General features: G+C 38.3%; 1 protein-coding gene across 1 annotated transcript in view; it reads right to left on the reverse strand.

Annotated features, from left to right (window-relative positions):
* Positions 1-14,886, reverse strand: part of taf2 (TAF2 RNA polymerase II, TATA box binding protein (TBP)-associated factor) — a 36,211-nt gene extending 21,325 nt beyond the window's left edge. Inside the window, exons 1-11 of the mRNA XM_080427023.1 lie at positions 14,202-14,886; positions 13,628-13,682; positions 13,090-13,250; positions 11,855-11,973; positions 11,370-11,511; positions 9,734-9,965; positions 8,211-8,395; positions 7,320-7,433; positions 3,026-3,125; positions 2,253-2,338; positions 575-710 (exon numbers count right to left, since the gene is read on the reverse strand). Of these exons, the coding sequence (XP_080283149.1) occupies positions 575-710; positions 2,253-2,338; positions 3,026-3,125; positions 7,320-7,433; positions 8,211-8,395; positions 9,734-9,965; positions 11,370-11,511; positions 11,855-11,973; positions 13,090-13,250; positions 13,628-13,682; positions 14,202-14,251 (1,380 nt within the window). The 5' untranslated portion in view covers positions 14,252-14,886. The remainder of the gene's footprint in view (positions 1-574; positions 711-2,252; positions 2,339-3,025; positions 3,126-7,319; positions 7,434-8,210; positions 8,396-9,733; positions 9,966-11,369; positions 11,512-11,854; positions 11,974-13,089; positions 13,251-13,627; positions 13,683-14,201) is intronic.
* Between the last annotated feature and the right edge of the window lie 2,387 nt (positions 14,887-17,273).

The raw sequence follows: 17,273 nt of genomic DNA on the forward strand, positions 1-17,273 counted from the left end.
CACTACAAGCTGTATTTTGATTTTTTTCACGCTTGCGCCAATGAAACACTAAACGGGATTATTATTTCATGTCAACATTCAAGTGCAACTATCAGTTTTCCATCTGGTTTTCCACCTGGTCAAATTTTCTTCTGACTATTTTTTGCATCGCGGTTAATTTTTTATTAAATTGATCTAAATCGTCACCAGTTTTAATCGATTTACAATAAATCGTTACATGCCTAATGTATATATTTTTGTTTATATTTAAACTATTTGAATTAAGCTGATAAGATATGAAGATGATGCTTGTTTGTTTGATGTGTGGGGTAAGGCTGTGTTGTTGCGTTTCTCATTTTGTTTTGTCTTCCTCTCTTGTTTTGTTGTCGAGATTGTGGGTCTTTTTCAGATTGTAGATACTGAAATGTTGAAATAAAGTCTTAGACAAAAAGAAAAAAAGTAAATAAATTAAACATAATGGGACTGAATAATTGTTTTAACTATCTTCTGTTGTGGTATGTAGGTTACAAACAGAAGGTTTAGATGAGCATATGGGAGAAACTTAGAAGGTAGAGAATTCTGTCTGCATCTTAACCTGTAACATGAACTCCATGCTGATGCGGTTCTCTATCAGTCTCATCACCAGGTGGGCCTTGCACTGGAACATCTTGTAATACTCCCAGGATAACGTGTGGGGGTGTTTGATAGAGAAGTGGAGGTGAGGTGTTGGACTGTGGAGGCAAAAACAAATATGTTGTTGGTTTTGGCGAGAAACGCTAAAGGCCAAACGTATGCTTATAGCATGTTGCACCACTACCTTTGTTAACATAATGATTCTTCTGATGTTCTATAAATATTTGCAGGCCATGTTGCTGAATTGACAAAGTGGATAAGTCCAACTTTGCCTAGATATGTACTTTTCCATACAACATGACAAGTGCTATATGATGAAAAGTAACCAAAAGAAAGACTCAAATGTCAGCCCTGTCAGACAGTGTTTGACAGCTGCATGGAAAGGGGATTCCAGCACATGAAACTCAACATTGAAAGTAGTAAAGCAACTGTAATCATAACCAATCAGCATGATTGAAAAAAACTACACACAAATAGAATAACTATTGCGCATAAAAATGCATTTTTCAACTACAATATAACCTTGGGGAATAAAAGTATTTCTTTTTTCATTCATACTACTGTAGGTACCGTACAACTGGGGGAAAAAAGAAGAAAAAAAGGTTAACGATCCAAACATAATATCTCAGCACTCCACATTTCTACATCTCCTTCCTTCTGCTCCACTAGTGTGCTAACCTCATCAGTACTCCAAGTGTATGAGCAATGAGCCAAGCTGTTGACAACATACCTATGGACGTAGTTCAGCTGTGGACAGGCAGAAAACAGAGCTGGGTGCTTGTATAACTACTGAATCTTTCTCTGTGTGTGGGCTTGCCTCTTTCTGAAGGTCTTTCTGTTAACCCCCCAAAAAATCTCTTTCCTCTGTGAACACATGCAAACCTCATCAACTCTCTCAAATGGCTTTGATCTCTACTGCCACTCTGCACTCTCACCATATGATCATTCAACAATAAGTTATTATTGTTGTTTTTGAGGTTATTATGAATTTGACAAGCAGCGTACAGACCCCTGTCTTAAGTGTTGGCATGAATTAGTTGAGAGGCTCTCCAGCAAGGATGTGATTTATGACAAATAAAAGCTGAAACTGCAACGATGAATAGCATCATCATGATTCGTCCAGTAGTATGGGTAAATAAATTCAGGGACATGGAGTACTGTATTTTTGTGTTCTCAGGGTGAGATGATGTGCACCAACAGGCGGGTAACCGATTGCTGCAAGTTAATCACTACTCATAGACTCAAGACTTAAAATACAGGCATATAGCTTCTCACGGGATAATATGAGAAGGTATATGCCTGTTTTTAAAGTATTTAGTGGTGAGGTTAGCTGGCAAGGGTGTAATGCAGTGTATTGTCAAATGTATTTTTAACAAGAGCAAAAAAAAACACGATTTGACCGTATAGACTTCCTGAAGATCAGGACAACTTATAATTATATTAATAAATCAATAGTTTGGGGATTTTTAAGGCATATTTGCCAAGTATGTGAATACAGCCCACTGACTTACCATCGGCTTGGTTATGAATCATATTGTACTTGCTGAAAACCCAGATGGGTAAGTACTTACAGTACTTGTCCTATTACCTTTCTCTAAACCCAGATGAGTTACTGGCTTCAGATCAATTTATGGTCTTACTTGTCCTTCTCTTTGCCTCCGCTGAAACTTGGATGCAATAGAACTCCTCCCATCTTCAGTTCATATTCCACGATCTTATCCAACTCCTAGGGAACATGAGGAGACATTTAGTATTTTTTACGGTGTGGCCGAAGCCCTAGCCAACTATAACAGGGTTTTTCTGCATGTCTGTCCCCTCAGAAGTCAACTAAACACAGATCATGCCGCTACATGCATGATGTCATGAAACAGAATCATCTTCGGCCATAAACGACCACAGAACAGTCTGCACAACAAGGAAATGCCAAAGTGAAATGCTTGAAGACTGAAGAAAGTTGCATCATAGTTGATAATCTATGGACGTAAAAACCTTTTCTCTGTGAATCTATTAGTTATACCAACACCGTTCTTTAGAAGCACTTTCGTACTTACAATATAGGTGAAGTACTTATAAAGATAGACATTTGTGATTTAGATTTATTATTCTCAACCAAGGGCCCAGCTTCCCCAGAGTTGTAAATTTAGGCTATAGAGGAAGAGACAGTTCATATGAATGTCCTGTAGTCTCGCTGTTTCACCCCTGCTTCATTTACGGTCTGAGGAGTCTATGGGCGTAACGTTGTCCATACTTTTTATTGTCTATGTTCTCAACACAGTTAGTTAGAATCACTCTGGTCCAGTGCCATGTGGAAAACGACATATCCTAAGTTATTGAAGTAATTCTGGCCTCACTGGCACATAATGTTCTGCTGTCAAATTGCATCATGACACACACAATTTTGAATCTCTAGTACCTCTTTGATCCAGTGCCTGTACTCATTGACTCCAAAGGTCTTCTTCAGGTACAGGCCAAATATGTAGCCTGAGATACCCTTCAGCACCCACTCATCAGCCCTGTAGAATACATGGATACAACACCACATTACACTGTAGCAACAACATATGTATCAATCAGTAAATTTCAATTTCACAAGTGCAATTTTTTAAAGGTTGAAAAGGTTGTCATTGAGACTTTTTGGAAAATGCAGTTTACATTTACACTTTTAATTGCTTTAATTGCACTCTGTGTCAGTTTCATTTTGGTGTGAGTGTCGGGGCAGACACTCACACCTAAAAATTGTGTTTAGAGAAATTGTGGGGGGAAAAAATATGTGGAAAATATACCAATGAAAGATTATATCAAAACTAACTTTAGTTTAATTGAAGATGTTACACATTATGACTTTAAGTTGAAAGTGAACACACCTCATCCCTGCAATGAGTAAGTTACTGTGGCTGCATCCTTCCTTATGTAAAAAATATATAATAATCGGCTTTTTGTTAAATGTATTTTTTATGTGGTTTAGTGAACACAACATAACTAACAGCATGATTTATTGGCTCATAAAACCATGAATAGCTATAACCATTCAACCTTGGTGGTTTCTCCTTTTCATGTCGAGTTGAACCCAGGCTGGCTTCAGTAGTGGAGATGATTTCATTCTGTTATAATAAACGTATGAGTCAAGTGTCTCCCTTAGCCACACTGAAAGCCAGTGAAATCTGACTACTCAATTACTGAATTCATTTATGGCTGTTTTGGTCACAGCTCATGTATGAGTTAAACTCATTAAACCGCGTATGCACTCTTTTATACTTGAAATACAGTGAAAATAGCCCATCTACAAGCTCACAGTGCGTCACATGTATTTTTGAAATCCACCAATAACATCTTAAATCTGACTTATAGACATCTGTGTCTTGTGACATCTGTGTCTTGTGAGCTTTGCGTGGTAGGTCAGTGATTGCTCACAACTTTGGCAAATACACAGCACTCTCAAATTAAATATGTCTTTCCATCTCTCATCTTTATTCAAAACACATGAAAACTGTCTATTTCAAAATCTAATGTGTGTTTATCCATAACAAAGAAAGCAAAAATATAATGACAAGTGACTTCCATTTCCATATCAGAGGAAAGGAAGATGTAAACCTAATTTATCCACTTCGTGCTGAGCCAAGAAAATACAACTTGCATCACAGCTGGATCAAAAATAAATATATTATTGCCAAATATAGATAAATATTGTGTTTATTGGCAAATACCCCAATGTTTTCCCTTACAAATATGGATAAATGAAAGTGTCCATGTTTTCCTCATTCCCTTTCCTCTAAGGTGTTCAACAAGCTGCTAGAGCTGGCTGATCTCCTCAAAAGCTCCTGTCTTCAATTACAGGCCCCAGCTAGAATTAAACCACACTGATTAATTGTTAGCAGGCGATGCCACGCTTCTCTGAAATCAAAGAGAGGGCTGACTTTCCTGGGGACTGTTCCTACACAATGCCAGCTCAACAACATCATCAGCAGGACAAATAAACCCTAAGACCCCACATCTGATGCTTGTTTTGCAGGAGGGGATAGGAGAGGAGAATAAGTACAGAAGTAAAGTGGAGGAGAGAAGAAAGGAAGGAAAGGATAATAGGGAAGATAAGTCGAAAGTGGAGGAGAGTACAGGAGAATACGCAAGATACGCAGAGGAGGGGAGAATAGGAATGACAAGCGATGTGGAGGAGAGGAAAAATGATTATTGAGGAGAAATAGAGAAGAACGGCAGAAAATAGCAGCAGGGAGGGGCATGAGGGAAGTAAAAGGAAGACAGGGGCTTCACTGTTAGTGGGGATCAAAAGCTTGGACACCTCTGGTGAAACTCCGGCATCTCTGTCAACACTATTGGAAGCACTGGAGAATGTTAAAGTGCTCGTAAGGGCCTCCCAACACACACACACACACACACACTTTGACCAGCTGACAAGCTGTCATGTTGGCACATACAATCATTCAAGACCAGCATTGGACAGACATCTGACTTTTAATGGTAATAAAAATAGGTTACCACTGTAGTAAATCTCTCATCACCGACCACATAAAGGTCTGACGAATAAACCACATTTCTAATAGAGAGCAGCTTGAATTGGGAAGCGTTGCTGGCAACTTATGCTCCAATGAAGTGATGGTTGCGACTGAACAACATACGTTTTCAAATCATATTGGAATCTGGCTGATGAAAGGCTAAGGTCCAATCTTTTACCTTAACTATAAGAACCCTAGCATCCCTTTTCTGATCATGTCATAACAGGCGAACGTTTGGCAAACTAAAATTCAGATCAATAAGCTCACAACAACGCATTCTGTTGGGACTATTTTTGGAGAAGAGAATTGGTGTAGAGAGAAAAAGGGAGGGGACCAAGTACAGACCCCTGGGAGACAACTGGGAGACCCTGTCAACGAAATATACAGGGTTTAATTAATGTTGTGTTGTCAGATCCAGACAACCTTTTCACATGGACCAGTCCAGGGTTGTTTTGACCATTTGGCTTACGAGGCATATAAAAAGCTAAGCTTTAAATTCACAAATGCATCGTCCTTTATCTGCCAGGAGGACAGGTGTTTTATTAAACTCTTGCACATTTCTTTTTTACTGATCTGAACTTTTCCTCCAAACGGTGACGCAACAGGTTAGTTCTGCATTCAATCTCTCAGCAGTGGACATATACAGACCTCTGAACAAGTGTTACCACACAACATCTGAACAAAATCAGTACTTTTCCATTACAGCAGACTCTGGTGAGTGTTAGCCTAGAACACAGTTCAATCAAGGCAAGTCTTGTATTTTTTTATGCAGGGTAGGCACCAAAAGGGAGGAGAGTGGTTGGTGTGTGTGTGTGTGTGTGTGTGTGTGTGTGTGTGTGTGTGTGTGTGTGTGTGTGTGTGTGTGTGTGTGTGTGTGTGTGTGTGTGTGTGTGTGTGTGTGTGTGTGTGTGTGTGAGAGAGAGTGAGAGAATGTGAGAGAGTGAGAGAGAGAGACCTTTTATGTAACTCAGTGATTGGGCGGCATATGTAATCAAAAACCTCTGGTAAGGCTGGACACTGCCTGATGACAGAGAAACAAATCTCTCTTCAAAGTTGACAGGGACTGGGTTTTTACTGTATTTTCAATATAATATATATTTAACATTTTCTTATCTTGAAGACACAAAACCACTCATACCACTTAAATAGTTTTTTCACCATATATGAGTTATGATTTTTGGGCATAGTTGAACCTGATGAGTGATGATGCACCACAGTCTTAAAAAAGGATAACAATTAACTAATTTTCCTACACCGCAGACCCCCACCCCAATCCCAAACCCTTACTTCCTTTTTATTTTAAATTATGTTTAGCTACACAGTTACTTCATTCTCTTATGTTTAACTTGTACTATCATTTCTTATTTGTGTGATAATTTGGCTGACTATTTTGAGTTGTCTCTCTTTTTTGTCTAGCTTTGTTGCTGTTATATGTTAAAGTCTGTGTTGCAATAAAAATAATTGGTTTCAAAATATTTGCAATGTCACTATAGTTCATGTATGTGATGCTATATACATATATAATATTGCAACACAACTGACAATAAAAAAAGAACTGGACTGAAAAATGGCAACGGCTGGCATTTTCTCAGCCAGAATTGCATGTACCGTAATCACAATATCTTTGCATCGATCAACACACTTAATGTCACAAATTAACAGTATGGAAATCAGGGATTCCGCCAGACCAGTTCAGTCGAAGCGCACCACGGAGAGAGACGTCATCAAAGTATACCACTATGGCACTGTAATATGCTTTGAATAATGTTCAGTTTTTTTTTCACTGTTGCTACATTTGTGTGAACTTGTATTGTAATTGTAATTGTATCGCTATTGAGATACCTGGCATACATATTGAATTATTAAATAATGTCCATATTGTCCAGCTCTAGCGTGCGTAGGCACGTGCACCCCCCTCCAGTAGCACCTAGACTACGTTTTTTCCTGCAGGAAACCCTGGAGATGACGCACCGAGGTGACGGTGGCAGTAAAGCCAGGCCGTCACGCAAAGCCAACTACGCCCTACTTTGAGCCAGGAAAAACCCTGATGGAAATATTGCTTAAGTAGTGAAACATGAGCGACTATGTTCATACAATTAATATGGTGAAAGGAACTGCTGTGTCTCCGTCTATGCTAGAGCATAACGGTATGCATGTGTTGGTGTTTCCATGTATGTGTGTGTGCGTGTGGTTCCATACCAAGACATTCTGGAGATGAAACAACCAAAGAACTGCTGTGCCAGGGCCTGGGCTAGACAGCGCCGTGTCATTGGTGTCTGGTCAATGATCATACCACTGTGAAGCAGGTTGGTACTGAGAGCAGAGAGCAAAATGTATGAACAAAGACAGATAGAAAGGTAGATACAAACATCTTCCTAGCCATCCCACTGGAAAATGTAGACAGACAGCTATGCCTCTTTTTCCCTTTCTTGAGGCTAATTAATACAGTACAGTATTAAAAAAAAGTAAACAGCGTGATAGCGTTTCCTGTCAACACTGTTTTCAGTAATATGCTGTGTTTGTCATATACAACACCGTCATTTATACAAAGTATAACTGAGCAATAACTCATGATGGGCCGTGGTATATTGTTATTCTATCAATAACTCATGATGGGCCGTGGTATATTGTTATTCTATCAATAACTCATGATGGGCCGTGGTATATTGTTATTCTATCAATAACTCATGATGGGCCGTGGTATATTGTTATTCTATCAATAACTCATGATGGGCCGTGGTATATTGTTATTCTATCGATAACTCATGATGGGCCGTGGTATATTGTTATTCTATCAAGGGGTGTTGATGTTTATCTGGTGTCCTAGTTTCCTTGAAAGCACTACATGTTCTATTTGTACTCTACTTGTATGACTATTTAGCCTGTTGTTTGTTGAATATGGTTAAAGCCATTTACTTTGCTTTCACACTTTTAAGTCGCTCTGGATAAGATAGTTTGTAAATTCATTAACAGGATTTTTTTTCTTTCCTAGATTGACACACCAGTCATCAAAGCATTTGATGTTTCACCTACTCTTTTTCATATATAAGCATTTATGCACTCCCACAGACAACTGTCTTTTATGCTTACCTGAAGATGCTCATGGAAGCATAAGAGGACACTTGCACATAGGCCTCGTCCACAAACACAGTCTTGAAACAGGCGTAAGGGTAGCGACATGTCAGAATCTCCTCATAGAACTCAAAGATCTCATGGAGAAAAGACATGGAGTGTTTGAGCAGCGGCAGGAGCTGGGGGAGACAGAAATGTGTCACCTGGAAGGGGAGAGAAGACATACCAAGGAAAGAGTTACATACAGGCAGTGGTGGAAAAAGTACTCAATTCGTTTACTTAAGTAAAAGTAACAATACTGCAATATAGAAATACTCTGTTACAATAAAAAGTTCGGAATTGAAATTGTACTTGAGTAAAAGTAGAAAAGTATTGGTATCAAAATGTACTTAAAGTATGAAAAGTAGAAAGTACTCATTATGCAGAATGTCCCATTTCACAAGTTTTCTAGAGTATATAAAATGTACAAAAATCCTTTGAAAATAACAACACGTCGCTCTTGTAGATCGGCTATTTTCAAATAGCCAAAGTTTTCAAATAGCTTTTTTTTCCCAAAAAGTTGTGTGTATGTTTTGTAAGCTAAATCTACAAAGTAACTAGTAACTAAAGTGGTCAAATAATAGTAATGGAGTAAAAGTACAATATTTGCCTCGAGATGTAGTGGAGTAGAAGTAAAAGTACAGGAAATGTAGTACAAATACCTCAAAATTAACTAAGTAACCAGTAAGTACAGTACTTGAGTACATGTACTTAGTTACTTTCCACCACTGCATACAGGTAATTTGTCACTGGACAAAACGTGGTTGACCGTATCAATCTAATAAATACCACAAAAGCATGTCACTATGGGAAATCTACATAAAGTAAAGACATTTGTCAATGCTGGCCACATTGGTCTTTTAAAATCATGGCTTGTTAATTTATTTTAAATTAATTCTCTCTCCTATAAATGTCTGTTAAGTTATTTCTTCTCATGCAATCTTTACTTTCATTGCATATGACATAACAATTAATGATGAGGACATTGATAAGTTAAGGGTAAACACACCATCACATTTGATCAAAAGTCTTGGTCTAGTTCTAGTGTCTTGGTGACACCTAGTGGTCACTATTAGAAATGACAATGGCTGAAAATGTTACAGTAACATCTATGTTTCTCCCCTTCCCACAGTTGGTGTATGAGCTACATGTATCCAATCTTTTTTTCATATTGTGGCAATGGAATTACTCCATTTATAAGCCTACTCAAAACTACAGTAAAACACTGTAAATCACTGATTTTTGCTTCATTGTATGGTAATTTAGCATCACTATCGTTCCCTTCCCTGGTATTTGAACCTATCAGAGAAAGTAATTTAGTTGGTAATTGCACCATAATTGCAATGCAGTAGTACTTTGAAGCTTTCCAGTACACTTCGTTGAATTACCACAAATACCACAAATTATTAGACTGCAGGGCAGGCAACTGCTTTCACAGCCCAGACATAAATACAGCTGCCTCAAATCTTCAGTCTACAGCGAGTCATTAACTACAGACCCACCTCATGCATGTAGGGGTCTACGAGGATCTCAAAGGGCCCCACAGCCAGTGAGATGTTGGGGGCGGCGGTGGGGATAGGGAGGACATAGTGGAACGTCTTCTTCCTCATGTCGTGGGTGTAGATGGTCTCTACCAAGTCCCCGCAGGACACAGCCACCATGGCGGCATCCACTGTGAACTCCAGCTTCCATGTACACAGCTCAGAGAAGGAGTCCACACAGGGAAACCAGAATCTAGTTGGGGATAAAAAACAAGTTACGTGAGTTCAGGACAAAAACTGTGAAATGTATAATCCTTAGTATGGGTTCAAATAGGGAATCAAGACTCTGTATAGAACTAAAGAGAGAAATTGTGAGCTTGGTTGTATCAAGTGGAGAAAGAGTTAGCATAGCAAAACAGCCCACTCCAGACCTACAAGGGGAAGCGTGACCCAGAGGAGAGCAGACAAGTAAAGATATGAATCTGAACTTGTAGTTCTGTGAAGGTTGGCCATATATAGCCACTAGAGTTCTCAAATTCTGCCCGAACCCGACCCAACGTTTTTGGGCCCGGCCCAAAATCTATGCTAATTAGTCTATGCTAAAAAAAAGAGAAGAGAATGAAATCGATTACCCCCCAAAAAAGAAATTTCAACTGCCCTTAGCGGCCTAGCGGTAAGGCAGACGGAAATGGCAGTGGATGTGTTGGATGCAGCTCAAAGTGAACTTACTCAGGTATCTAGTTTGTTGCCTAGCCTGAGAAAAACGGGCGACAATGGCCAAAACTATCGAAAGGTTTTCAAGATGTTTTTGCCATTATCTCTGGAACGGAAGGTCCAATCTGCTCAGTTCAAAGCTTGTTGGATGCGTGATTTTGACACAATGACAACTTTCCGGGTTTCGGGTCTTGGTGGTACATTACATTACATTACAGTCATTTAGCAGACGCTTTTATCCAAAGCGACTTACAATAAGTGCATTCAACATAGGTAGGGAACAAAACTACTAATCACCAGAAGTCTTAAGTGCATTTCCTGCAAAAACAAGCAACCAAGAGTATACCTAGCGCTAAGGTAAAAGTGCAATATATCAGCTACCTACTTTCTTAAACAGATGAGACAAAATAGCAAAATCAAATGAGCACGAGCTAAAACAAATAAGTGTATCGACTAAACAAGATCCAATAAAACAATACAAAAATAAAACAAGAGTTCATACAACTATTTAACAAGTAGGCCAGGCAAAGAGGAAGGGTAGTGGTAATTGTTCGGGCCGGGCCTCAGGCCAGCCCAGTAGGGCCCAATTAGGGTCGGGCCTTAATTTACAGGCCTGTTGAGAACTCCAATAGCCCCATGAATCATGACACATTCACACAATATCAGAACTATACATAACATTTACTATTCGGCACATTATACCGTATACCACACACTGTGTAGGGAGGCTCAAGTGTAGAGGATGTAGTTAGCCTATAATAATAATAATGCATAATACCAGAAAGTGCTAATACTGTACATAGATAAGTACAATTAGATAAAAGAGTGGACCAAGGATTAATGGTTGACAGTAAATAACATGGGCTTCAGTCATATCAGGAAATCATTGGTCATAAGTGACTAGACTAATTCAAACTTGGTAAACATGCAGCACTTTTCCCACCTGGTGGAGTTCTGGTATCCAAAGGAGAATACATGAGCTGCTCTTTCTGCCATGTTGCCCTCCACATCAGGGACAACGAAGTGAAGACCCCCTTTGGGCTGGTCCAGGGAAAACTCAATGTACACTTTTAACACCTTCAGATCTGAAAACACAACAAAGGAACGTTCAGTGCATGAACCATGATCTAAAACATTTAAGTTCTACGTAACTGAATACCTGGTTACAGACCTGGTACCTCACATTATTTAACATTGACTAAAGTTTGACACGGTCCTGCATAGGAGGAAATTCAAATGTTTCATGTCCCTCTAGGCTAGGGTCTATGATAATCTTCCTAAGCTTAAAAAAAGGAAAGAAAGAAAATCATCTTGAGACAGCATTGTGTTGTTTTTTTAACCTGTACGAAGTTTCACGTCTAATTGCTCCGAGCTCAAGAACTGCAACTTTTGTGATAGGCACTGCATGTTACGTCTAATGTCTCTTACCATCTCCCTGTTTCCAGAGCTCAGACGGGACTTTGATGACCAGCTCTCCATGTCCGGCATCAGGATCCACAGCACTCACAGCTGCTGTGTAGGCACTGGAAAAATAGTTCAGGTTCCTCCTACAGAAGCAGAAAGATTGATTGATTGATATTACTGTACTTCATAAACGAAAATACAATACACTACTCAGCACATTATAAAATCAACACATTCCACAAATTCCACATAATACAATTTTGCTTATACATTCCTTGATATTCAGGAGTCATTTTTTCAAATCTTTCTCAAAACCACTCACTCTTGATTATACATTTTACATCAGATTGCATTTCATGTGGGATTTCATTCCAGCCTTCCCCACCTCAATAAAGAACACTTTACAGAAAGAGGTTTAGCTCGTAGTTTGAGCTCATCCAAATGACTAACCATGATTAGACCAACAGTTCAAGGTTCTTTATTGTCTACGGGACAGGTACACAAGAGTAAAGAATATTTTTGTTCGGCTCCTCTGACATTATCAAAAGCACAGTAACAGTGATATAGACCAGTGGTTCACAACCTGTGGGTCGCCACATGATTTTGGGAGGGTCCCCAGATGACAGTGAAGTGACAATTTAATGAATTTTAAGATTGTAATACCAAAAAAAAAATACCATTACTGCATCAAAACAAACTATACTATAAAAACTGGTCAAACATTGGCAACAATAATATAAGAAAGAAAATAGCCGACAATAGCCGAAAATGCCGTTGTGTGGCGTTGTGAGCTTGTAGATCTGCTATTTTCACAATTTTTATCTGTGGAACGGAGTCAAACAAAATGTAATGCCTCAACTCCTACAATTCCACATGCTTATCAGGGTGGGGGGTCCCCAGTTCAAATATGATGATTTTTGGGGGTGGCGGCCTGAAAAGGTTGAGAACCACTGATATAGACAACAACAATATGATAGGAAAAACAAGCAAACATCTATACAATAGCAGCCAGTAGTAGAGGGCAAAGTAACTTCAAACCATAAATGTAAACATTTTTGTCAGCATGCAGAATGCTGTAAAGGTGACCTGGTCTCTGGCTTTGTTCATCACATCAGGCGAAGCACTAAGTCAGCCTATACACATGCACATCCAAAGCCACAAATATCATAGCAACACCACAATACAGTGCTCCACTAAATGTACATGACAATTGAGATACGGTATCAACTGTTTATAGGTGTGAGAGATGGGGTTCTTACTGCTTTGACTCATGGTGGCAAACCTCCAGCGTTGGGTCATTGTAGATGAACGGAGCCTCAATTTCATTCACACGAACCCTGTAGATGCGACACTGCTTACTGTTAAGTTTGATCCGGTTCAGGTTGACCACGGTGGGGAAAATGGTCAGCTCAACATAACCCTGATGGAGAGAGGGGGAAGGAGAGAGGACAAATTATACATACTGTGTTCCGAACCCGCAATTGGACCACCATTGGAGATAGGATGCCATGTTTGTGCACATAAATCTGACTAAGTAGTGTTATAGTCAGGGCTTTACTGTAAATGCAAGGCTTTAAACTCCACTTAAATCTACTTAAATTAGTATTGGCAACAAACAGTTAGGCATGCAGTCTGAGTTAGGGTTGCAAGCAATGAATGGCTAAAACAATAGTTCAAACTGAGAACATATTAGCCACTAAATACTGAACAATACAATGGCATTAGGAAAAAGGTCTTGTCTATTGTGAGAATTTGATTAATACTATAGTTAGTTATGGTTTATTACAGCGTACTTACAATCACAGATTTCCTCTGGAAGTTGATGTTGTTGATGCACACCACCTGATGGGTCGTATAGACAAGACAGGGATGTCAATATGTGATGCTCTTACACTTGAACCCTAGCATCACTATTCTGAGGCAAACATTAGCCTAACATTGCAGATCTTGCAGATCGCAGATGCTTTTTTTGGGGGGGGTTAAGTTTAATCATCTGCAACACAATTTTATACAATATGTAGTGGGGGTCCCTGCTTCATCTCTCTCTCTCACCTAAGGGGTCCTTGGCCTGAAAAACAATGAAGACCCCTGGTCTACAGATTATTTTGATGCTTGTCCTGCACCTGATTACCCGAGTGGATGTGCTCATGCATGCACTAATTGTCTTATTTAGTGCTTTGTCACTACTACTAGCCAATAGCCATTCAGTAGTCTCTCTACAGGCTGACATTTACACACGTCTATCTAGGCTACACATTCATGTTACTGCCTTTAGCTTTGCTCCATCATCATAAATGCTTATTGTTCACAGATTTAGCAACTTCAACTCATTCAAATGTCCAAGTCAAAAAAAGTAATTAAAAATACTTATAATTTAAATGGACGGGGGCTTTCAAATCCTTTATCCTTCTTCCTGTTCATCTTTTAGCTTGATGCCTGGAGTAACATGCTAGAACATGGTGTTCAGTCTACTGGACCTCAATTCAAACTTCATCACTCTATAACCGACCCATAGAGTCATAAAGACTTATAAGATCTGTTCTATGCAAAACGTTGCAGATATCGAACAGTAAAAAGTGTCCAGTAATAAACACAGTAAACAATCCAAGTGTTCAGTAATAAACACAGTAAATTATCCAAGTGTTCAGTAATACACACAGTAAATTATCCAAGTGTCCAATAATAAACTCAGCAAATAATCCAGAGGTGCTGATAATTTAAAAAAAAAGTAAATAATCCAGCTGTTCAATGCAGAGCGTTGCAGATAAACAAACACAGTTTATGCAACGACTCAGAAAAATATTAGAGGTTTGTTTGCAGAAGCCGAAGCAGCAGCATCAAGACAACCACTGTTGACTTTTAGTTCTCCACTGTTGTCCACAGATGTAACGTTAATCCAACAGAAAACTGGGAATATAAAACGTCAGCCGGTAAAAAAGGTAGAAAAAGTGTGATGATGGCTGTTGGTCTTCTTTGAAATGATACAAAACACTTATTATTATTATGTTTTTCTCTCTGCCTCCTGAGCTCAGCGCGTTGTGTGCTCTCTGTGAAGAATGAGTTCGGCCATTTTGTTTGTAACCTTTGAACTCAGTGTTGCCAGGTTTTGCGAGAGAAATCAGCAACCAGGTCTATTAAAACAAGCCCAAAAGATATAGCAGATCTACAAGCTCACAACGCGTTGCGATGCGAAGCGTTGTGAGCTTGTAGATCTGCTATTTTCTGCTCTTGCAATAAAATGTGGAATATTTGGATTTTTTTTTTTTTTTTTTTTTTACATTCTAACAACACAAATGCTCTATGGCACATTTTCATGAAAATATTTGAGAACCACTGGTTTAAATATATATATATATATATATTTGGAAGCAAACCTAAATAAGTAAGTACACTTTAGAAACAAGCCCCCCTAACCCCCAACTGCCAATATTAATATTTAACAAGCAACTTTACAGAAAAACAAGCCCAAAGTCGCTTATAATAAGCAGACATGGCAACACTACTTGAACTCCCGCGAAGAGAAAAAAAGGAAAAGGAAGAAAAGAAGAGCATAAATAAATGAATGGATATTTAAATATTTACGTGAAGTACATATATTCAACTTTTGAGACTCCGATTGAGGAATAATTTTGTACTATTAGAAGGAATAACATTTTAATTTAGGAAAATAATGAAATATATATATATATATATATATATATATTGTGTTATCGTACTTACACCACTAGAGGGCTCTAAAGCATCTTCCCAGCAAGGTGTGTGCTGTGTTCAAGCCTCTACTGTGTTTCGTCCCAACCAGTGGTGTAAAGTAACTAAGTACATTTACTCAAGTACTGTACTTAAGTAAAGTTTTGATCTATTTTTTTTTATTTACTGGAGTATTTCCAATTTTCAATACTTTTACTTCTACATGTATACAGGCTGTGCTGTAGGTGCAGACAGTCAATACTGTACAACTTCCTCCACTCATGCTGTCATGATTCTTCATACCAGGACAGCTGCTTTTGTGGAGAACTTTTCTGAATTTAAGTTACTTAATTATTTGTAAAACATTGGTGTCTAGTTATGGACTATAATAATCAGTGATGGAAGAAGTACTCTCATGTTTTACTTAAGTAAAAGTATCAATACTGATATACCCTGTTCAAGTAGAAGTCCAGTATTCAAAATGTACTTAAGTAAAATATACTTAAAGTATCAAAAGTAAAAGTACTCATGTAGAATGTCCCATTTCACAAGTTCAAAATGCATTAAAAAAAACTTTTTAAAATAGCCTATCTACAAGCTCACAAGATCTGCTATTTTCTAATGGCCAAGATGTGGTTTTGTAATAATAAACAAAATCTACAAAGTAACTAGTAACTAAAGTTTTCATATAATTGTAGTGGAGTAAAAGTACAATATTTTCTTCTGAGATGTATGGGGTAGAAGTAAAAGTATTGAAAATATTAAATAGGCCTACTGAAGAAACTACCTAAAAATTGTACATACAGTAAGTACTTGAGAACGTGTACTTAGTGACTTTACACCACTGACTATAATATGTCTCCCTTATCTGTTGCCCAGCCCTATACCTTTAACTGTGAATGGAGCAGATTGTGCTATACCTTTTATGAATGTTCACAACTGCCTGGATAAAAGGAGGAAAATAAATGACAGGACAGGTCATATTTTCAGGATTTACAGTATATGTAATGCACTTTGTGTGGTCTGTGAAGACGAAGAGTGTTGTAACCTTTTGAACTCCTCCCAGGGGCCTCCCAGGGAAGCAGATGGAAGAGTGGGCATCAATGTAGCATTACATGTCCACTGTTTATTTGCAAAGCAGAGTGTGGAACTTCAAGTTTAAACCACTTTCAACCTGGCGTCCCTATGTGTTTGGGCATGTCGTTATGTTAAAACGTTCAAAATCTTTCACAAATCTTCAACAATTAAAAAATAATAATCTTCCAGAAAAAACATAGCTACAATTTAAATGGCGATTTATATTGAAGTCATTCCCCCCAAAAAAGAGCAAAATGGAAATGGTGAAAAAAATATGCCAATTCTTTCTATACATGCAGGACTGATATTTCTGTTTAGGTAAGTCCAGTAAAGTGTCTCTCTCTCTTTAAAAAAAAAACCCAATATGTTTATTAAAATGTTCAAAAGGCTTGATTGTATATTATACAAATACAATCAAGCCTTTTGCAATATCATACAACAAACTCACTCTTAAAAGAAAACACAAAAATACATAATGCTACCATCATCAGGATGTTAAACTGAGATGCATGCATTTCATATTATATTTACATAATACAATTAAAGGACTTAAAAACTTAAAAAAAGTAAAGTGTCTCTTTACTGTGTGATGTAATGGAGAGACATCTGAAAGCAGGACCAGGGAACCTGTAACACTCTCAAGACATAAGGAATCCAACATGTCATGCATGTTGTTTTT

The sequence above is a fragment of the Gymnoscopelus braueri genome, assembly GCF_963280865.1.
Source record: "Gymnoscopelus braueri genome assembly, chromosome: 4".
Classification (NCBI taxonomy): Eukaryota; Metazoa; Chordata; class Actinopteri; order Myctophiformes; family Myctophidae; genus Gymnoscopelus; species Gymnoscopelus braueri.